At 56.0% G+C, this 22,770-nt stretch overlaps 1 protein-coding gene across 2 annotated transcripts in view; it reads left to right on the top strand.

The window, feature by feature from the left end:
• ROBO3 (roundabout guidance receptor 3) overlaps positions 1-22,770 on the top strand; it is a 237,877-nt gene that overhangs the window by 105,386 nt on the left and 109,721 nt on the right. For both annotated transcript variants that reach the window (XM_074936629.1, XM_074936630.1), the window contains exon 2: positions 15,821-16,147. In XM_074936629.1, coding sequence (XP_074792730.1) covers positions 15,821-16,147 — 327 coding nt within the window. The remainder of the gene's footprint in view (positions 1-15,820; positions 16,148-22,770) is intronic.

The raw sequence follows: 22,770 nt of genomic DNA, 5'->3' as shown, positions 1-22,770 counted from the left end.
TGGCACTGGTCCCAATGCCGCTTTGTGGTGGTACAATGGCACCGTCAGCCGCCCAGTGCCCCCTAAATTCAGATGTAAATCCTAGGCCCAAACCACCTGTGGCCACTGAAGCACCCATGTCACTTCTCATCAGTCGGGGCAGTTAACTCTGGTGCCCAGCTAATTCCATTGTGCCCCCTTCAGTCCCTCTTGTGCTTTCCCTGGGACACAGGGGTGCTTGGTGTCTGCCCTGAAGCGGTTTCCGAATCTGAAATACATGTTAGCTGCACGTTGTTGGAGGGCTGCAGCGGAAGGCTGGACGCAGCCTGCAAAGGTGAGAAGGACAGCCAGTCTGCCAGCACTGTTTCAGGGAGAGCACACTGTGAGTGGCTTAGTGGACTGCATGGTTCCTGAAAGGTGCTGACTTCGACTGTTTGTGACGTCAAGTTACTCAAGCAGGCGTCTTCAAACTTGGCTTCTTTTGTAGATTCATTGAGGCCACCAATCCAACCAAGTTTGCAATGTGTTACTTAAGAGCTTTTTTTTAACCCTGTTCATGGTTTAAGCAAGCCTTGGGGCTCTCCTGAACTCTTGTGCTCGTGGTATGCACAGTAAACTCAGATGAGTAGGAGACTTTCCCTGGCGAGGGGGGACCTAAACCATTGCCTTCTTCAGGACTTCATTCGCTCTTCAGTGAAAGCTCAGGTTTCTGTTGCTGGGATTGTGATGAGAGCTGACGCAGTGCCTCCTTCCAAGTCTGCAGACAGAGCATGCTGCTGCTTGCTGATCTGGGAAATGGCAGCTGGGTGAGATGAGAAGACTCCAGTCAGTTCTGCTGCTCCTGTGTTGGACCCTGTGGGCCGCCAGGAAGCTGGATAAGGCCGTGAGCAGCAGCAGAGTGCCAGACGCTGAGCTATTAATGGAGGAGGAGGTCACGAATAGGGGGATTAGAATAGGGGAGCCCCTCCCTCGTGTTCCATTTCCAGAGTGGCAGCAGCTGGGAGGCCCGAGGGGAGAGGCTCTCCCTTGCAGGAGCCCAAGGGAAGGTGGGCATTGGATTTCGGAGACCCACCAGCTGGAGAGTGCAATGGAAACGTTGGATAGTCCGTGCGCAGGGCTCAGAGACCGCATATGGCAGGAGCCCCAGCACCTCCCTCCCTACAGCTGGGCTTTGGTCTGTGAGCATTTGCCTCGCCCTTGGTGTTGGGAGGGCTTGTCTGGTGAGCCCTTCAAGCCCTGGAAGTGCACCCTTAGCGTACAGTACTTGGACCGTATTCAGCCTCTGTCTCAGGGTGATGAGTGCCTAGGGGTCCGGCCATGCTGCAGCTGGAGTGAGCCTCCCAGCCTGGGTAGACCGATTCAAACTAGCTAGTGCTCTAAGTGTGGCCATGACTTGGGCTGGCTTTGGTGGCTAGCCTGAGGATCCGCTGGTGCCGCAATGGCCACACTCTCTTTCTAGCCCCGCTGGAGCGAGTCCGTCCACCCCGGCTGGGCGGCTTGCTCCAGCTGCAGTGTGGACGTTCCCTGTGTGGCCTGCAAGCCCACAGGGATCACTGGTGCGGCTGGAAACTAGGCCCTGTTGGTTATAGAACTGGGGACCCTGGGTTCCCCGCCTTTCTAAAACAACCCCGGTTACAGCAGCAGTGGGGAGACCTGGGAGTTCAGGGCAGGGTTTTGTGCCAAGCCTGCTCCCCAGTGTACATTCATTCCCGTGCGCTCCCAGCTTCCCTACGTGTGCACTTAAGGCTGGAGAAGGAAAGGAACTCTCCATGGAACGTGTGCTCACGTATGGTTGTTCGTGCCTGTGCTCATACGGATGCGGTGTGGCGTTAAAGGCTGGATATGCTCCACAACCTCCTCTCCCACTGCTGGGCAGAACCACTGAACCTAGTGTCTGTGTCTTTAGAATCATAGAATCATAGAATATCAGGGTTGGAAGGGACCTCAGGAGGTCATCTAGTCCAACCCCCTGCTCAAAGCAGGACCAATCCCCAATTAAATCATCCCAGCCAGGGCTTTGTCAAGCCTGACCTTAAAAACTTCTAAGGAAGGAGATTCTACCACCTCCCTAGGTAACGCATTCCAGTGTTTCACCACCCTCCTAGTGAAAAAGTTTTTCCTAATATCCAACCTAAACCTCCCCCACTGCAACTTGAGACCATTACTCCTTGTCCTGTCCTCTTCTACCACTGAGAATAGTCTAGAACCATCCTCTCTGGAACCACCTCTCAGGTAGTTTAGATCCCACATGGATGAGAATGGGGGTCTGAAGGGGTGATGCTGCGGCTGCACTCCCCGGTCCTTGCAGTCTCGTAGAGCGACTACTTTGTAGCATGTAGCCGTGCCAGGGTGAAGGATTGGCTGCCTCTGGGGTTCAGGATAATAATACATTGATCGAGTCAGTCACCAGAGTCAGTTGTGTCCCTCAGGGTGGCTCTCAGATAGAGAAGGCCCAGGAAATGGGCAAGTCGGCTCGTTCTCTGGGGAGTGCAGAAGCCCGGGAAGCTGGTGGGGCCTTGCTGTAATCTGGGGCTGTTACTAAAATCACTTGCCCGTTCTGGTTATTTTGTAGATCCATAGATTTTTTTTTTTAAGCCTTTCTGATCATCCCGTCTGACCTCCTGATTCCTGCAGCAGTCCTGCCCCCGGTGCTTGTTCTCTTCTGGCTCTGCTCACCCAGTCTGATGCAAAGACTCCAGGTGACGCAGGGGGATGTGTGCTCCGGTGTCAGCTGGCTCTGCTGTTGGAGTAGCCTAGGCGAATCCCATAACTCGGTAGAGCTGACAGTCCTTGCTGTTGCTTTGAGATGCCGCTGTCCGAGAGTTTGCACGGACGCTGCCGAAGGGAAACCTCCAGACAGCTAGCAATTCTGAACGGCTGGCAGCGTTCATTAGTGGAGCGAAAGGTTGGCTGGAGGAGGAGCACTGTGAGAGCCTCCTACTTGGGATGCTAATTGGACAGTCAGAGAGTGCAAGCCGCTGGCTGCAGCAGCTAGCCCTGCTGGGAGCAGGCCTGCCTCTCTTGCCGTAGCTGCGCGTGTTTGAAAGGGCGGCGTTCTGTTAACGAGAACTTTGCTTCCGTCTGGGTCTCTGTGACCAGCAACGGCAGCAGTTTCATCACTATCGAATTTTGCAAACTATGGCAGGTACGTTTATAGCCTTCTGGGATCCTAAGGGCTCCCACATGTGGCTAATTGGAAACCTGTTCTCCCTGTCACTTGTCACCTTGAAACGGCTTGTGTAGGACTGTGCAGTGACAATTCGGCTGCTTTGCAAATGTGCCCTCAGCTTCCTCTCTCCAGGTGAGTCTCTCTAAGAGAAGGCAGCGTGGAGCCCAGGTGCTACATGAGGGAGCAAGGTGTCTCCCACTGGACTGGGACCCAGGAGACCTGCTGTTGATGCCTAGCTCTGCCACAGACTCTCTGTGGGACCCTGGTCAAGTCACTTAGTCTCTGTGTGTCTCGGCGCCCGTCTGGCTGGGAAGAGCCAACCTTCCTTTCTCCCACCCTTTGTCTTGTCTATTTAGATCACCAGCAATTTGGAGCAGGGCTTGGCTCTTTCTCTGTCTGTGCAGCACCAGACCCAATGAGCCCCTGCCCACAGCTGGAGCCTAGATGCTGCGGTAATACGGTGCCTGGTCTGAGGGAAGAGAGCTGCTAGCAGAGCGTCACTAGCTCCTGCGCCCAGCGACTGCAGTTGCTGCCCTGAGTCGGGGTTCCGGGGTGACGTTCGCGCTGTCTCCGGGTGTGTGAAAGGGGGAACGTCACTTCTTCAGCCTGGCAACGGACCCTCCTCCCTGGCAATCCGTGAACTCTAAGGCAGAGTAAAGGATCCAGGCGATCCTGAACTCCTTGGCGGGGAGGAGATTATAAACAGCTGTCAGGTAGGCGATGCCCCTGCTGGAATGTGGCTTCTCTTTGCAAACCCAGTAATCGCTGAAAGGGCTGAAGCAGCAAAATAGCCAGTTACATCCTCACCAAAGCTCCAGAGAAGCACGTCGGAGTCTCCACCCGGGGCTCCCAGCTGTCCAGCTTCTCACCAGCTGCTGGGCCGTCCCGAGTCTGTCTGACAGGAGCGGGAGAGCTGGGGCTGAGCGGGGTCGGCCATGCCTTGAGAGTGGCCCTGAGCCAGGTCACCCTGGAGAGTCCTGATTCCTCTTTGTAATTAAAGTGCCAGTGGATCTCTAACCTTCACCCAGGCTTAATTTGAGCTAACTTGGCTATTTGGATAGCCACAGTCCTCACGGGCCAGGGTGGTGAAGGAGTGCTGCTGAGAGGTGCCTGTCTGACAGCTCTCTGGTCACCCCACAGACCCAGCCCTGCCAGCCGGCTTCACCCCTGATTGGGGGATACTGGGGTAATGGGTGGTGCACTCTCCATGGCTCAGGCGTCTCTTGGCCTCTGCTCGCTAACTGACTGACTCAGCAAGGCGCGATGGGGAGTTTGTGACATGGGAGCTGGGCCTGAGAACCACCGTACTCATCTCATCTCAGGGCCACCCAGCATCGGTCAGATGGGAACAGCGTCTAATCCTGGCTGGGCTGGATTCAAACCGGTGACCTGCAGGGTCCCTCCATAGCACCTTAGCAGGGCCCTGAGGCAGCCAGCGTGTTCGGGAAGCCCCAGTGGGAGAGCTGGGACACAGTTGTATTCGGGGTCTGGAGCCGTGCCCTCAAGGCTTTGTCCTGGGCACCCTGACAGCTGGCTCATTCCTGGCACGCTGCCCCTCCATGGCCCAGCTCTGCTTATTGACATTGGCAGTGATTTTTGGCCCACTGCGTCTGCCTGTTATCCGCGCCCAGCTCCCATCGGTGGTGGTGGTGCCACGAAGCCCTAATCCTGCCAGGTCTCTTTGGACGCAGCTGCTCGGCCTCTAATCGCTCTTGAGGAGGAAAGGGAGGTGCTCTGTAATTCTCCCTCTCACCGTCGGGTTTATCCCGGATTTGCTGGGGGTTTCCAGCAGCACTTGATCGCCCGTGACGCAGGGAAGCTGCTGTTCCAGTGTCAGTGGCAGCCTGAAGGTGTCTCCGGGAGCCCTGCAGGGGGTTCATGATAACAGCATAACGCTGTGCAGTGCCTCCTGCAGGCAGACGGGGGCCCTGGGTTCTCAGGAGGCCTTTGGGGGGGTTACGGGAAATCTGAACTAGAAGCCAGAAGGAAATTCCCATTCCGAGCGGGACAGGCTGAACTGCAGCTCCCAGGAGTGAATGACCCTCCCAGCCAGCCTCAGGGCTGCCAGACTGGGATTGCCGGGGCGCAGGAGAGAAGTAGACTGTGATCTGGGGCACAGGAGGATCCAGAGCTGGGTCAGGTGCTAGAGCTTTAGGGTGGGGCATGGGAGTGGCTGTGACTGCTCTAGCTGGCAGCCTGGTCTCTCTGCTGCTGCTGGGAATGGCCCGGGGTGGAGCCGGGCACTGGCCTGCATTTGTCGGTGGCAGGTGATGCCCCCTTGCTGTGCAAAGTCTGGGCTGGGGCTGAATATGTTGCTGCCCTTGGATTATGCCGCTCCCCCAAACACACTTTTGCGGGGAGGGGACAGCGGCTGGGCTGCAGCCCTACTCATAGTGGGAGGAGGGCATCATTAAAGGGGCAGACTTCCCCCAAAGCTGCATGGCCAGGCCAGGGCTGTGCTGCTGCAGCAGGTCCTGCGGGAGATGGCAGCTGCTTGGAGGGCGAGGACACTGCCAGGCTGGTGTGTCTCAGAGGCATTCCTCCAGAACGAGCGCCCAAGGCCTGTGCCTGACGCCGGCCTGTTTGGAGTGCGGCCTCACCCCCAGGTGAGCAATAAACAAACCAAGCTAAGCTCAGCCCTTCTCCCCAGGCTCCTCCCTCAGGTCTGCTCAGCCCACACCCTAGGTCCCCTCTCTATAGGGATCTAACACCAACTCTGTGATATCTGGGAGTCAACAGAACCCACAGGCTGGGGTGCTGCAGGCAGACACTCCTGGCTCGTTAGCATCTGGCTGGGGGAGGGAAAGGCACCCGGGATTTAATTAGTCAAACCTTCTCTTTTGCTCACGAGGTGTGTCGTCCAGTTGAGCATAGCAGCTCGTGAGCTCGGCCAATTCAGGAAAAAGCATTTCTGCACAACGGACTCGGGAGGCACTCACTTCTGGAACCCCCCCTGCCAGTGCAGGCGCGTGTAAAGCCTGCTGGAAATACTGCTGCTCGCTGCCCTCCGTGCCGCTGCAACAGGATAATGCCTGCGGGTCCCCCCGGTGCGGTGTGTATTTCAGAAAGCAGCTCCCTTTTAACGCAGTGAAATTTGAGGCAGGCCAATTGCAGCAGCATACGGTTGAGATGATTTTGGTGGGCTATGGTAAGTTTAGGCCTTCGTGTGGGTTGTCGTCATTTTAAATTGGAGCCAGTTTATTTTTCAGCTCCTTGTTGGTATGACTCAGTGGCTCTGCTCAAGCCATGCAGCCTCCAGGGGACTCTGCGGTCACTGGTGCTTGGCAGCGTGCGTACGGCCCCTCGGCTGCCCAGGGCCTTGCTGTGCTGGCGAAGGAAGGGTCCCAGCCCCGACGGGGTGGATGAGGCTGGGCGCGGGAGAGGCTCTGGAGGCAGGTGCGGTGTGAGTTGTGCAGCTGAGCCGAGGCTGTGAGCCAGGCAGCTGCAGTATTGGGCTGTTCCAAGCAGGCAGCTCAACGCACGAGTGGGGCTGCCCTGCCTCTGCCTGGGTGTGCCTGGGGGGAGACACCAGCCCAGAGCAGGGACAGGCCGGCCCCGTGACCTCACAAAGCAAAAATGCTTTAAGTAAATATTTAGCCTTGGCCCTGCTGTGGTGCAGGGGGATGGGGGAGCTTTTGTTTCCTGTATTCCCAGCTGGAGGGCCGCGTCCGGCATCTGACCCGCTGAGGGAGGCGGGAGCAGCGGGGTGCCTCTGCTCTCGGCAGCTGGGAGCCCTCTCTGGCGCTGTCAGCCGGGCCCTACAGTTCAGCGTTGGACGAGGGGCTGGGGCCTGGCTCACGTGCCAAGGAGATTGGCAGGCTGAAGCCAAGCGCTGTGTGTCTGAGAGAGGGAGCAGGAAGGGCAGGGCCCAGGTGCCATGCATTCTCCCGGAGCTTGGCTCGTCTGTCCCCTGTGCACACCTGTGCCTAGCGCTGCAGGAGGATTCACCACATCTGGGGAGCGTGGGACGCTGGAAGCAGACAGGCTACAGAAGAGGTGAAATGGGGCTAGTGCAGCATTCTGAGCTAGCCCTGACGGCATGGGCCAGCCCCGCAGAGCTGCTGTGGGAGCTGGCAGTGCCCGGGGGGGGCGGTTCTGGTCCATGCTCAGTGGGGACTGTGAGGTCCGACAGTCCTGCAGGGCTAGTGCGGTGTTATGTGCTCTTCCCTGCCTCTGGCCAGTCTGCTTCTGAACGCCCCAAGCTGTGGGGCTCTGACCACCTCCTCCTGGAGGGGATGCTGCTGCCCGATGCCTCTCGCTTTCAGGGCGTCTTTTCCAGTGTCTTAGTGCGAACCGTGTTACTCCCAACTCTGACCCTAACTGATCCTTCTGCCCTTGGCGTTAGCACTGCTCAAAGGCCTGTGGGTTCCCATCGTGTCCCTGCCATGCCCTACCTGTCTGTCTGCTGTGCTGGCTTCCCCATGTACCTGGCTTCTCCTGCCCACGGACTGTGGGTCCGATGCTTTCCGCAGAGGCCTTGGTTGCTTTTTCTCTGGTGGGAGCTGTGTTTCTAATCTCTCCGGGTCCCTGTGCTACCTCATCCATCTCAGAAGTTTCCGCAGCTCCTCCCACTTCACCTCTGTTGTCTTTTGCTCATTCCACAACGAACAGAGTATGAAGAACCCACCTGGGCGCTGGGCTGTGGGGGGGAGGTGGGCCATGTAAAAGGAGCTAGTGCCTCCAGATGGTATCAGAGGGACATTTGCTCCCCTCCCTGTCTGTGACATACAGTGCGCAACGACCGACCGCTGCTCCCTGCAGGACCCTCCCTGCAGTTTTCACTCCACGTGGCCATCTTCCGGTGCAGGCCTGCTTGAATTAATTTGTCCAGGGTGATGTGAGCTGCAAGAGCAATGCTAATGTATCCCACGTGCAGCTGCTTCACGGTAGAACTGTGACGTTACCGACTCCGTCTGGCAGAAGCTGTTCTTCTCAAAGCCCTCAAATCTGCATCTGCTTCCTATTTCCTGGCCCTCCTTTCTCTCTCCCTGGGTTTGTTCTGGTCTGTTATTAGCAGCAGAAGTTAGAGGCAATTGTCAGGATTGTGCTGCTCCAAGGTTTGAAAATTAGACCACCCCCAACCCCGAGCCCTGCACCTCCCAGCTGTCTGGGGTTTCCGCAGGGGCCTTGTGTCAGCGAGCTTGTGAACAGGCTCCTCGTCGGGCAGGAGAAGTGGCAACAAGCACACTTGAGCTTGAAGCAGAAAATGAGTATTAAAGGCTGGTTCTCGGCTATTCCCAAAGCTTGTCTGTCTCTCTGGGGCCGAGTGCAGAAGCAGCCTGCAGGGCTTGTGTAGCTGCTGGCCCTGCGCTCTCTGCCAGGCTCGGAGAGTCACGCTGGGCGCTCTCCTCCTCGCACGTTCTCTCCACCGGTATGAGAGGCTTTGCAGGCTGGATGCAGCCCTAGGGGATCTCCGTGCCTCCAGCCATCATAGCAGAGGGCATCATTCTGAGCCGATGGGTCCCACGGGGGTGGAGCGTAATTCTCCCTGCGGCTCCCTTCCTGCTGGTGAGGATGCTGGAGCAGGAGAAAGCCCAGCATGACTCTCAGATGCCTGGCTGAGTCTGCAGGGCTGGTGGCTAGAAACATGCCTGTTTCCCTCCTCCCAGATCCAATATATGAAGCCAAAAACTTTAGGAGCCAGCAGTGCTATTGTAAGAGCAACTCACTGGGTGAATATGTCACTAGGCAAACCCCACTGCTTCCCCAGCTTGTTCCAGTCCCCCCCGAACAGCCCCCCCTTCTGGGGTGTCCTGGGAAGGGGGTTAGCGCCCACGCCGTGCTAAGGCTCTGCTTAGGAAGGGTTCATGCGTGGCTGAGAGCTCTTTTCAGGCGCAGAGGTGAGCAGTAGGGTGTGCTCTAGAAAGCTATAAGCAGCCTGTTGGACTCTCACAACTGATGAACCATTTATTAAAACATCTATAAATAGTTTATTAACCTGGTGTATCTGGGCCATCAGTCGGCAGCGTGCCCTCGTCAATGACAGCATTAATGCACAGTGCGAGCTCTGCCCTTCCCCGGGGGCCCAGCTCACTAGCCCGGGGCCTGGCTTTAAGGCTGGATCTTGCCCAGCACCGAGAACGTTGGTGCTCAATCAATGTGGTGTATTTTGTGTGTTGTGAGAGGCATGGAACGTGCTCCTGGGGGAGCCGCGTGACGCTGAGCTCCCTATGGACCGGCTGGTTGAATAAACATCTGGCGAACTGCTGAGGATGATGGCTTGGCACAGCTGCAGACACCAGCTTCTCCTTCCAGCCTGGGACAGTAGGAAAGCTAGTGCTCTCTCTTGCCATGAGAGACGCGGAGCCCAGTCCCATCCCGGGGCCGTCCCTGGGGCTGTGTGGTTGGCAAGCGCCTTGGCTGCCATTTGCTGGTGAGATGCCAGCGCAGCTGGGAGGTGCTGGCAGGCCCCCGAAGGCAAGGCAGTCAGTGACTGTGGGTTTCACAGCCATTTCGTTTCCAAGCAGATTCTGGGGACGTTTTTCAGGCTGCTGTGGGCTCTGGTGGAAGGATATGAGATCTGGGAACGGGAGGGCACTCAGGAACAGAGGAAATAGAGAAAAGTGGGGGGTGGGGAGAGGATCAGGAAGGAAGGGGCCTAGAGTAAGGAAGGGGATGTCAGCAGGCGTGGGGGTGGGGAGCAGAGGGGAGAATGAGGAGTTGTTGACTGAGCTGGCTCATGGGAGGCCTGGGTTTCATTGTCTTCTCTGCAACTGACCTTGGGCAAGTCCCTTCCTATCCCTCCCACTTTGTCTGACTTGTCTAGCTAGGATGGGATATTCCGAAGTCCCCGAGTCACTTGGAGCATGTGGATCAATGGGACCTGTTCTGAGGAGCCTGGGAGCTCCTGGAAATCTGACCCTAGATCAGAAGGGACTGTCTGTCATTGTCTGTGCAGCCCCCAGCACCAGGGGGCCTGCTGGGCACTCCCGTAATGCACAGAATTAACAATAAAAACGAGGGGGTCCAGGTTCTCTGGAGTTAACGCTGAGTTGAGTGTTGGAATTTGGGCAGGTCAGCACAAGGTGGATTGCTGCTGAACACTGCGGGGGCTGCAGCCTGCCCTGGTGCCGGCTAGAGGGCGGTTTCACTCTGTGGATCTGTGTCTCTGCTCCTCCATCTACATGGGCCCAAGGGTGCCCTTCTCAATCTGGTTGTTTTAAGGCGATTGAATGCCCTGCCCCTTCCCCAGTGACCCAGGCAGAGAGTCTAACGCTTCCCTGGTGTGAGCTGGCCAGTCGGTAGCCGAGATGGGAGCTGACAGCTCACTGCTGGTGAGTCCAGGTCAGATGTGCTCTGTCCATGGGTCAGCACCACAAACTGGGCTGGGGCTCTGGCTCAGAGTTCCTCTGGATTCTGTCCCCCTGGTGCATCTTCACCAGGGGCAGGCTCTGCTCTCAGGTATGCCTTGGCTATCTCCCTGTCTTCAGTGGGGTTTGGGGGGGGGCTGAGGGCAGAACTGGGCTCAACAACGCGAGCTGAGTTAACAGCTCCCCTAGGGGTTCTCAGGGCTGAATGGATGCAGCTTGCGATGGCAGTCGCAGGGACTCTCCGGTTTTCAGGTGTATTACAGTATCCCCAGAGTTCCCCGCTGGAGTGCGACCCTTCGTGCTGAGCTCTGTGCAGCTGCTGGGGTTGATGCAGACCTTGCCAAAGAGCTGGCAGTCTAGGCTGCACACGCCCACCTAGCAAGGGTGGGGTAAGGGCTCGTTCTAAAACATGCCCCTGGTTTGTGTTCTCTGTGTGTGTGTGTGTGTGTGTGTGTGTGTATAAAGACAGACACGTACATTTGCTGTGCCCCACCATGCTTTAGCCAGCTGATGATTTGGCGGGCTTGAGGCGGACTCTGCAGGGCTACCAGGAGGAAGAATCAGAGAGGAGCCCCTGTGGCTGCAGAAGCAGCTCGGAGACAAGCAGCCGGCTGGCTGGTGCGGGCTGGTGTCCCACTGAGTGCAGCGGGCGCTTTCAGGGCAGAGGAGGGAACGGGCCATCTCACCATAAGGGGCCCGTGAGCAGGGAGGGAGCAGGGCTTGGTGTTAATGGATCGGGGCTCGGGGGGTGGGATGCTGAGGAGGGGACGAGCTGTGGGGATGAGCCGGAGACCCTCAGCTGACATCTCTGGCAGGGAGCCAGGTGATGGCTGCTCCACAGCCCGACTGGGGACCTGGCTGCCTGCAGACTCTGGAGACGTTTCCGGCCAGCCAATTGTTTCTGAGCCGGGGCCCTGGCATGGGAGTCCCTGAGCAGGAGCCTGGTGTGGACAGGGCCGTGGGCCCTCGGATGTCTTGAGGCTCTTTTAAACGGACTTATGTACAAACACACTTTCTGATAGAGCCCCTGTAAACAGCCTGTCCCAGATCGTGTCCACAGAAGTCCTTCACTGCTCAGCAGGGTCTCTTGGTTCCTAGTGCGGGGTGAGTAGATGAGGAAGAAACTGGCTAGACAGGGCAGATAGTGCCCCAGTTCCACGCATGCTGCTTCCTAATGCCCAGCGCGAGCAAAGCAGATGGGTCAAGAGCTGTCTGTCTCTCACCAGTACAGCCCTGTCAGGTGTTCCCTGTGACCCTCCGTGCCTGGCACAGGGGGCCTGGTCCATGGCTGGAGTTCCTAGGCATTACTCCAATGCAAGAATAGCAGGGGCAGGCTTTGCAGACAGCAACGTGACTGGTTGTGTTAGGTGGTTGATGTTCCTTTAAAAACACCAGGCCAAAAACACCAGGCCAAAAACCCTGGCCGATTCACATGGCCAGGGATACAGCTTGTTTAGGGTCAGCAGAGCCCTTCTGGCCCCGGCATTGTAATCCATGGGCCCAGCTGGGGATGCCCACAGGCCGTTGGCATTGCTTGTGATGAGCCGGGAGAAGGTGGAGGGAATGGGGTGTTAAAAGGTGTCTGCCCTAAGTCCTCGCCCTCAGTGAATCTCCATGCACTCCTAGCTAGCTCTGCACTTCTGGCGGGGGCGGGGACCAGAGCTGTTCACTGTCTCAGCCTTGGGCGGCTGGGAGGTGCAGGAAGGAAGTGGCTGCAGAGTCAGATAGTGATGCTGTGCTGTGCAATGCTCTGTCTAAGGTGCTGAAAGCGTCTACGGGGTGGGCTCATAATCGCTGACTCACAGGATTCGCACGGTCTGCAGCGCCCCTTGGGCTCTTCTACTCCGGTTGCACAGCTGTGTGGCGAACGGGGCACACCCCACACGGTGAGGCACCCGCGTGTGACGTGCCACGTCGCCTGGTGTCACGTGACACACAGGGGACCCAACAGACGGCATGTCGCTTAGGTGCGTGGGCAGCACTCGGGCAGGGCGGGATCCCGGAGAACGGCCCCCCTGCGGCGCCTTAGCCAGCTGCCCAGATACCTCCTGCGAATGTGTCTGTTTGGCTGACAAGGTCTCAGCGGGGAGGCATGGCTAGTGGTGTGGATGCCAGAAGTCCGGGCCAGCCCCGAGGCAGGGGGCGGGGCACCGAGGTCTCCGGCGAGGTGGGCAGAAAAGGCATTTTCTTGGGGTTTTTGGCTGACGGTTACCACAGCTCTGCCAGGTTCTCCCTGTCCCTTCTCCTGCTGCTGCTGTCACACACGGTCATCAGCCCGGCAGCGCTGAGCTTGCTGGGTAATTATTCCTTGATAGTAATCAGGGGTTAACGTTAAATAAAAACAATAATTTCTCCTTTTGTGGGGAGATGAGGATCCCAGCAGGAGCGGTGGAAGCATCCTAAAAGTGGGGGGAGCATGGCCCCCTGCCCCCCATTCCGGCACCCCTGGATCCCAGCATCTCTCATCACTCTGCAGATGCCCCCTAAGGGACCTTTCCAGTGGTGAGGGGCAGATCACGTGCCGTGAGTCTGACATCCGCTGGCTGCCCCAGGGCAGACTTGTAGCAAGGCTGGTGGCGTGTGAACTCCCCTCCCCCACTGCCTCCCTGCCCACCCCACCGCCCTCGCCATGAGCCATTTGCTTCTCGCCTATCTGCTGAGACTTGAGCACCGGGGCCAGGTGCACGGTAATTTCATGCTACGGACACTTGCCCCAGAGAAGCTGGACTGAGACTCCAATTCACTGATCAGCTTAGACGTGACGACGGAGTTCCCTCTCCCCTGAGCTGGGCGTGATGTTCTCGGTGCTCTGACAGCAATGGCCACGTGCAGGGAGCTGGGCCGGCGTAGTAGGGATGCCCCGTCCTAACCGGAGTCCAGACTGTGACTCTGCTGGGACTGACGTGCCAAAGGCTGAGGGTGCAGCCTCCAGGGCAGGTTGCAGGCATTGCATGCTCTCAAAGTGGCTATGCCATGAGCCGGAGACTGGAAGCGTCTGGAACAGTCGAGAGCTTTCCCCATGAATCCTATCAGGAAAGTGAATAAAATGCTCCTGTCTGAGCATGTCCCAGCCAGCCAGCTTGCTAGGCTCTTCCTGGGAACTAGGGTAGTGTGGTTCTCTGCTGCCATGGAGCAAACGGGGCAAGAAGGCTGAGCAGGCTGTGAACCTTGAGGGGCCTGGTGTGTTGGGCCCATAAGAGGCAGCCACTGCCCTGCTAGCTGGGGGAGCCTGGATTGCAGCCTGGCTGAGCTGGGGCGTCAGATGAGTATGATGCAGTGAGAGCTGGAGCTGTAGAATGAAATGCTCATCTGCGAGCTGCTTGGGTGTGCGACTTGTCTGCCCCTCTCTTGTAATGTCCCCGTGGGTTTGTCCTGGCTGTGGGCTTGCCCTGACCTCAGCAGATGATTGGGCTCCTGGTGTGACGATTGCCGTGGTAAGAAAGGCGTCCTGGTGTAAAGGTTTTGAGGCTCACGCTTTGATCTCTAAAGGGCAGGAAGCTGTAGGGCAGCCAACCCAGGGACAGTACTTGGAACGCTGAGTTCCTAGGGTGACTCCTCCGGGCACACCTGTGCTGTGGTGTGGTTTCCCATGCTGCGTGTGAGCCAGGGCTAAATATAGATCCAGAGCCACGAGCTGCAGACAGCTCACATCCACCAGGGCTCCTGGCCGCCACCCAAGGACTTATCAGTAGTGGTCTGCTCTTCCAGTCTCTTCCCAGGATCCCTGTGCACTGGCCCCACCAGCCTTGGGGCTCCCCTTCTGCCCCCTTCCCCAAGCTGGAAAAGCTCCTTTCCCCATCTCTGAGTATGGGCTGTAGCATGTTCTCCCAGAAGGGATCAGGAGAACTTGGCTTCAGTGAGACGATAGGTCAGAAAGCGAAACTAACGATAAAAGGAGCAACGCGCTCCCCGGGCCTTGGGCCCCAGGACTCCAGCGCGCAGAGAGGCCATCGGGAAATGGTGCAGAACCCTGGGAACGTGAGCCTGTCTCTTGGGCATTTAGTGTTCTCGGTGCTGCCCGGGTAGATTCCTGGAGTCCCATCCCACTGCGATGGGGTCTCCGGGGTACAACCTGGAACTGGGGTGCTTCTGTGCCCCCTTATCTCTCCAGCCTGGGCTGTCTCTCACAGTGCTTTGCTAGTGACAAGCAGCAAACCCTTCCAGGCACTGTAACCACTCAGTACAGCCGCATGTGGAGCCCCACACCCAGCTAGCTCGCATGAATGCTCCCAGAGCTACTCGTGAATCACACAAAGAAAGGCACCAGCCAAATCCCCCCAGCTCCCCAGCATTACACCCCAGAACTGTACTACTGTCTTGCCCTGGTCAGAAGCCTGACCAGCATAAGTTTATTACTCAGTCCACCCCTCCCTCAATGTGGAGAGGATATGCACCAGCCTTCGTAAACTGAGCTGAGATTGCCCAAGCTCTTCAACCAAAACACACTGTTTTAGGTAAAATATAAAACAGATTTATTAACTATAGAAAGATAGATTTAAGTGATTATAAGTGGTGGGCATAAAAGGTCATCGATAGTTACCAAAGAAAATAAACGGGAAGCAGACAGTCGAAATCTTAAATCTTATTGCACTAGGCAGTATTTGGATCAAGCCCACTGGATGTTACAGTTCTTAATACACAGGCTTCTCCCTTAAGCCTGGGACCAGTCCCCTCAGCTGAAGTCTTTGTCTTCCCAGCATTCTTGTTGCTTCCAGCATAGGTGGGGGAGGAGAAAGGCCGTCGTATGATGCCACTGTCCCTTATTTTATACTCTCAGACCATGTGCCTGGAAAACACCAGCCCAGACGTGTCCTGGTGGGCTTTGCAGAGTAACAGGTTGGAGCTATCCCCCTGGTGTTGTCTTCTGCAACCAACTCATAGAGTTGAGCAGTCCCCATTGTGTGGTGCTTGTGCAACTGTCATTGAATTGTCAATCCCTTGATTACACCTCCCCTGATGATTGTCATTGAACACCCTCCTGGGAGTGATTCATCTCCTTTGCATATCACTAGCAAATGACAACATATTTCAGTAACCACCATACAGCAAAATCTCATAACTCGATACGCACTAAGGAAATACATATTTGGACAGAACAATGGGTTTCACAGATATCTTACATGGCATGTTTGTATGAAATGTACATAATTGTATGACAGGGTGAATATGAGGGTTCCAGGGGGCTGCTTTGAGGTATGGAGTGCCACATCTCCAGCCATGGGGCCACACAGCCCTGTGAGCTCAGGGTTGCTGAGGGCCATTGTCTGCATTCCCAGCAGCATGGCTATTAATCCCCTTGGGAGCTCTGCCCTTCCCAGCTGGAGCCCTTGCCCTGATTTCTGTTATCTCTTCTGCCTCTCAGGCTCCCGCCCTCGGCTCGAAGACTTTTCTCCAAGGATAGTCGAGCACCCCTCCGACCTCATCGTTTCCAAGGGGGAGCCAGCGACGCTGAACTGCAAGGCGGAGGGGCGCCCCACCCCGATAATCGAATGGTACAAGGATGGGGAGCGGGTGGAGACGGACAAGGAGGACCCGCGATCCCATCGCATGCTGCTGCCTAGCGGCTCCCTCTTCTTCCTGCGCATCGTCCACGGCAGGAGGAGCAAGCCCGATGAGGGCGTGTACGTGTGCGTGGCCAGGAACTACCTGGGAGAGGCCGTGAGCCGGAACGCGTCGCTGGAGGTGGCCAGTGAGTGGGGTTCTGAGCAAGCTCCCGGGTGGTTCTGGGGTGGAGCGAGCTGTTTCTAGGAGTTGCTGAGGGCCCAGGCTGTGGGAAGTCATGTTATGGACTGCAGGGCAGAATTTGGCCTGGCGACTTTGCCCGCTGTGTTAGACTTTCCCGCTGGGGCTGGCTCCTAGATGCTCTGCTAAGAGGCAGTTGAGTGGCAGCACAGCGCAGCCTGGCCAGGGCTCTGCTGTGCGCTCGTGCCAGCTGCCTTGCCGGATAAGTACGTTCCTGCCGAGAGGGGAGCTGGTGCCTTCCTACACATGTGCGGCTGGCTGGTATGGTGGGTCGGTGTTGCCCTGCTGGCTGTGGTTATTATGGGCACTGGGCAACGGGGATGTTTGAATGTATGGTGGTGTAATGTCCTCTCCTGCTAGCACTCAGTGCTGGGCATGGCGGGCTAGCGCCGTGCTAGCTAGCTCTCTGTGAAGAGTTAACACGGCGAGGCCGTTTACACAGCGCTCTTGGCTTTGTGCCGCACGGGTCTGGGGAGGCCGGGCTGCGTCTGTCTGGGCTGGAGCCTTTCTCCGCATTCATCGATCCTGGTTTCCCAGCCAAGCCCTGCAGTCCGAGTACGATTCTCTTGCAAGAGTTGCCAAGTTGACGGGCACCCCCAGCAAGCCCATAGCAGCACCCTCTGCCCAGCTGTGCAGGCCTCAGCCCCTTCAGGAGAAACCCTGAGCCCTGCTTGCGCCGTGTTCGTTTTCCAGCGGGAAGCCTTCTGTCCCATAGTGCAGACCAGCAAAGGGAGATAGGCTGGACCCCCAGGGAGACGGGGGGGGGGTGTTACCTGCACAATTCAGGGTTCCCAGCCCCCTACATTTGTGGGCACTCAGGGAGTAAGGGACCCAACTCTACCCCTCCATGGGCTCAGGGCTAACACCCATTCCCAGTGGGCCCAGGGCTCTATGGGTCTGTGGGGCTTTTTACCGGTGAAAGAGCCTGACACAGTACTAATCTATATTTATTAACAGCTGATCAGCAGACTACACACGCTAAGCATACAATGCTCACCACTCCTAATAAGGCAGACAGACTTTTCCTGGTGGCCGGTCAGGATCTCCTTGTCCGGGGTTCCAGCTTCTGCACAGTATGGTCAGCAGGGTGTGATGGTTTTGGCAGCGTTGACCTGGGGCTGTGTTCTGAAGTTAGGTTCTGAAGAACCTCCCTTTGGACCCCAGTTTATATCGTTAAAATTTGGGTCCTGCTTAGCTGTACCTTAACCAGTCATTTTACACTAAAGTCCACAAAATGGTATCTTTCACCCATCTTAGCTCATTATAAAACACTTCTTTAACCAATCACACCCCACCACTTCAGTTGATTCATGAGTTATGCAACAGACTGAAACAATAAAAGAATCAGACCGAGACCACACAGATAAACAATAGAGAAGTAGGGACCACAAAGGCCAAACAATAGAAGTAGAGATTTCACAAATACAGCTGTTGATAAGTGGTTCCTTGCCAGGCAGAATGCTGTCAAACAAAGTTTTCTTAAAAGTCTTAAGATCTGTTTCTTTATCCAGTGATGGGTACTCTTAGGACAGGAGTGGCTTCATAGCAGCCTGATAATACACTGGTTTGGTGCAATTTAGATGGAACGTGAGGATGTGACTCTCTGCAACTTAGCTCATGGCTGCTGTTTTTACTGCAGAAAAAGTAAAATGCAGTAAAAAGTAAGATGGGGGGTGAACCTCCTGCAGGAACCTGCCTGTCTCACAGACAGAGCTCCCTCCCTGCCCTGCTCTCTGCCTCTGGAAAGCAGAGGGATGCTTCCCCCGGGGCATCCTGAGCACAGATGTCTGCGGGGCTCTTCTCCACTACAGTCCTGCAGCCTCATCAGTCCTTGTGCCTGCTTGGGACAAAGCTTAACCCCACCCCTGCCACAACCCAAGTGGGGCCCCTTCACCACATCACCCCATTACCCCGTTCCCCTGAGATCTGCACTGGTGCTAGTTGGAGCCCTCTGTGTTCCATGGGATTGGCTGCAGAATCCGTTCCTCGCTGAGGGGCCTTGTTCCATTTTGCATTATAAAAACATCTGTTCCTGGCCTTTGTGGGTGTTCACATCCTGCCTGGAATCAAGTGTGAACTGATGCAGTGCTGTCTGCCTGAGTCTGCAGCCGACCTGAAACAACAGCTTTCAGAGAGCCCATTCATTTCAGTGGGACGTTAACTCTGAAACCTGAAGGGAGTCTTTCCAGGGTCATTTAGCTCCAGTATTTCTCCTACTGTCTCAAGCTGTCCCACTGACTGCCCTCTCCCCAGCTGCCTGACCCTCCACGGCCCCCTGCCGCTGGCTTCTGCCATGCCTCAGTGGGTTGTGCACACCAGCTCTGCACCATGCCACAAACTGAAAGTGTGAGTGGGGGCTGTGTAAAGCAAACAGAAGGAGGCATCAAAACAATAACAGCGGCTGCTAGGCTGACTGATTCGCTTTCCATTCTCCAGAACCCTCCAGTTTAAACTTCAACGAAGCAGGTACAGACTCTCCCGTCAGTGCAGGATCCAGGGGCCTTGCCCTGGGAACTGTGGAGTAAGCAGGGCTTGGTGAGAGTGAATTATAAGAGAGGCAATGACAGCTGACAGCACCTGGAAGCTAAAAGGACCCTGCCGGCTTGAAACCTCATCAGTTTCAGGAAGTGAGCTGAATGGAGTTTGAGCTGCACCTGCCCTGAGCCCCCCGCTCCTCTGGCTTTAACAGTCCCCTTGACTGTTTTCAGCTCACTCGCACTAGGGTAACTGACAATTAACCCCAGACACAGGGGTGAGGCAGCGCCTAGGCCTCCTCTGACAGGTCTAGTTTGCTGGTGCTGGCGCAGCGACCTGCTTTGTGGGTCCCACTTGTTTTAGGCTGGGCTGGGCGTCCGAGATCAAACTGGAGTCTGTCGGTCTCTTGATTGCTGGTGACCTGGGAGCTGCTGGGGTGGATTACTGATTGGTTTGCTCTTCCCTCATTGCTCTAATAGCTGCAGATCTGCTCCTAATTGCCATAGGCAGCCTCTGCTCTTTAGCCTTGTTTAGGGGAAGGGTTTCTCCTGCTTAGATTCCTTTGTGCTCCTGAGCTGTCAGCGTGTGAACAGCCCAGCCCATCAGTCACCCGCTCCTGACTTGGGGTCTTTGCACATACCTTCAGGATTAGCCTCCGAGAATTCCCCCAGCACAGTAATGGGCCAGCGCCTTGGAAATATCTCTGTCCCTCTGCACCCAGGTATGCGCTCCCCTTTGGCTGGAAGAACATATGCTACAGAGAGGGACTCATATCTGCGATCAGATTCTTTTCTATGGCCTATCTGCAGCTGTTTCTTTGTGCTCCCGACTCCGAGGTGAACAAACACTCCTGATTAGTCCGCTTTGTCCACAGCCGGCAATGGCAGACTGCATTCCAGGCAGGCTGTGATGTGTCTTTCCCAGCTCTCTGAGGGGGTTCTGTGCCCCTCCAGCCAAAGAAACCCTGGCTGTATTTATCTGCCCTGACCTCCCAACCAGTCTCCTCTGTGCTGTTCCTCAGTGTCCTGACCCCATTGTCTTCCCTAATGGCTCTACAGAGACAAAGATCTGCAAACAAACAGCTCAAACCCCAGCCAGGCGATGGAGGCACAAGATAAATGACCATGTTACCTATGACAAGGCCATGTAAAGTCACCCGCAGCATAGGAAATGAAATGTCATTTCTGCTAAGCCCTTGAGTCACTGACATTACAGGCTGGGAGCCGGCCTGAGCAGAGCTCGGAGGCAGACAGGGCTGATACTAGCCTAGGTGATTTCTGGCTGGGCTGAGAAGTTGCCGCCTGACTAAAGCTATCGAAGGAGTGTGCTGCAGCCAGGGTAATTGTTTAAAATGCAGCCATCAAATAAGGAAGGTCTATAAAAGGCTCCCGAGAAGGAAACGCACCGGGTGAGTTATTCCTAGGCTAGCAAGGACTTGCATGCAGCAGCTTTGGAGCCTTGGAAATGCTTGGATTTGCTCCCAGCAGTTAGTCTGTAGAACCCAAATCCTTTGGAACTGGAAGCTGCCAATAAAGAAACGAAAAGGAGACTTAGTAAAATGAAGCTGTGATTCCTCTTGCTGCCCCTCAGAACAGCACACACTCCCCAGAACTGAGCCCTTCAGAGCTCTACAAACCAGCTAGATTCCTCTCCTCCCCAGCGCCCCAATATTAGGGAGGGGACAGATAATAAGACAGAAAATATCATAATGCAATGATATAAATCCACGGTACGCCCATAGAATCATAGACTATCAGGGTGGGAAGGGACCTCAGGAGATCATCTAGTCCAACCCCCTGCTCAAAGCAGGACCAATCCCCAACTAAATCAGAATAGCTTGAATACTGTGTGCCGTTCTCATCACCCCATCTCAAAAATGATCTATTAGAATTGGAAAAGATGCAGAGAAGGGCAACAGAAATGATTAGGGGTATGGAACAGCTCCTGTATGAGGAGAGATTGAAGAGGCTAGGACTTTTCAGCTTGGAGAAGAGACGCCTAAGGGGAGATGTGATCCGGGTCTGTAAAATCCTGACTGAGGTGGAGTAAGTAAATAAGGAAGTGTTGTTTATTCCTTCCCATAACACAAGAACTAGGGGTCACCAACTGCGGTTTAAAACAAACAAAAGGAAGTACTTCTTCACACAATGCCCAGTCAACCTGCGGAACTCATTGCCAGGGGACATTCTGAAGGCCAGAAGTATAACAGGGTTCAAAAAAGAATTTGATAAGTTCATGGGTGATAGGTCGATCAATGACTATTAACCAGGATAGTCAGGGACACAGCCCCATGCTCTGGGTGTCCCTATGCCTCTGACTGGCAGAAGCTGCGACTGGACAACTGGGGATGGATCTGTTGGTAACTGCCCTGTTCTGTTCATTCTCTCTGAAGCACCTGGCACTGGGATAGATGGATTCTAATGCTCTTAATATGGGCATCATGCAGCAGTGCTCCGCCACGCCCCATTCCCTTCAATGCAGTGGTGCATCTCTCTGCTGGCTGGCTGCCTGCAGGGCAGGGCATGGGCTCTCCTGGCTGTGTCGGCGTGAGTTGTTCTCTTTGCAGGATACAGGTGGGGGGGTTCCAGATGTCCCTCTTCTACCACATGCTCCCCTGGGGAGCTGAGCTGAGAACCCTGGACCTTCTGCTCCAAAAGCAAGGCCCCTGCTGCCCTCTTGAGCGGCGGGAGAGTCCCTGTTTTCACCAGTAGGTCTCATCCCCTGATGGACCAGCCACGAGAGGGTCATGTGAATGAGTGCAGCTGGGGGTACTGGCTCCGATCGGTGGTGGGTTGGAGGGTGAGTATCTAGGAGAGAGTATCTCATTGAGGAGGAAGCTTTAAAACAAAGCCTTTTTTCTTGGGGGCTCTCATTCAGGACAAGCTGCCTGGCGAGTCTGAAGGTAGAAGCTTCAGTAACTTAACTGCTGAAAAGAAGCTGGGTTGGGTTGGGTTTGGTGTTTCGCCCCAAGCTTGCAGAACTCCAAGTGGATTTTATTCAGACCTAGTGAACTGGTTGTTTGTGCTGGGGTTTTCCCACTGCTTTGAAAATGCAGGGGTAAGTCTACCCTGAACGGAGGGCCTGTCGATACTGCACACTGCTGGCAGCAGCATGTAGGGCCCATGGCAGGGGAGAGGCGGCTGGGAGCTGCCGGAGCCATTCCCTGCCGCAGGTGAGGTGCTGCTCGGGCGAGTAGAGAGCTGTGTGGGATAAGTACCCTGGGCCTAAGCCCCAGGTGTGTCATGTCTCCCCTAAGCAGTGCCTCACTGGGTACACTGCTATTTATACCTGCGCTGGGGGGCGTGCGGGGTACGGACTCTACGTGGCGCCATAAGGAGTTTGCAGTGTAGACGTACCCTAAGTGGTGGTGCTTTAAGAATCACTGGCTGTTTGGCCTGAGCCCAGCCCCAAGCGAGGGTGTTCCCAAAGTTCAGGGCAAAGGAGAGTGGGGGTTAGAACGGGCCCACTGGGTCTGGAGGACGTTGGTGCATCTGTGCGTGCTAGGAACAACCCTGGCCGCCCAGGGTACATCTGCACTGCAGCTAGGAGGTGTAATTCCCAGGTCAAGCGGCTGCCCTGAGCTCCTAGGCAAGTACGGGGTGGCTGGCCTGGGCCCCTGCTATTTTTAGTGCTCTAGCCTGAGCAGACGTCCGGCTACCCGAGCAGTGAATGGCCCCTCCAGCTGCAGCGTAGATGTCCCCCTAGAGACGCTGGAACACCGGGCTCAGCACAGACTGCCCTTTCCCACAGCTGTTTGCTAGCCTGTCTTTAGCATCCGCTCTTCACGCTCTGCCATTCCCCGGCACAAGCCTCTGGATCCATTCCTATCTTATTGCCACGAGTAACAGGCACCTTCTCGCCCGAGCTGCTCCTGGGTGTGTCCCACTGGAAGCGCTCTGCTGTCTTTGATGGATGGGCGAAATGCAACATGCACCGTAACAGCCAGATGGAGATCCCTCAGCCGAGGCCTGCTGGGGGGGGGGAGCAGCCCCTCCCCCTGGAGCACTCCTGGGGATAGCTGAGGCTGGTCTGTCTATCAGGTGACTTGTTATGGAGACTAGTCTCCAGCAGCCAACTGTTTGCACAGGCATTTAT

The sequence above is a fragment of the Natator depressus genome, chromosome 22, assembly GCF_965152275.1.
Source record: "Natator depressus isolate rNatDep1 chromosome 22, rNatDep2.hap1, whole genome shotgun sequence".
Lineage (NCBI taxonomy): Eukaryota > Metazoa > Chordata > Testudines > Cheloniidae > Natator > Natator depressus.
Note: the sequence above shows the minus strand (reverse complement) of the source record. Positions and strands in the feature narration are given on the sequence as shown.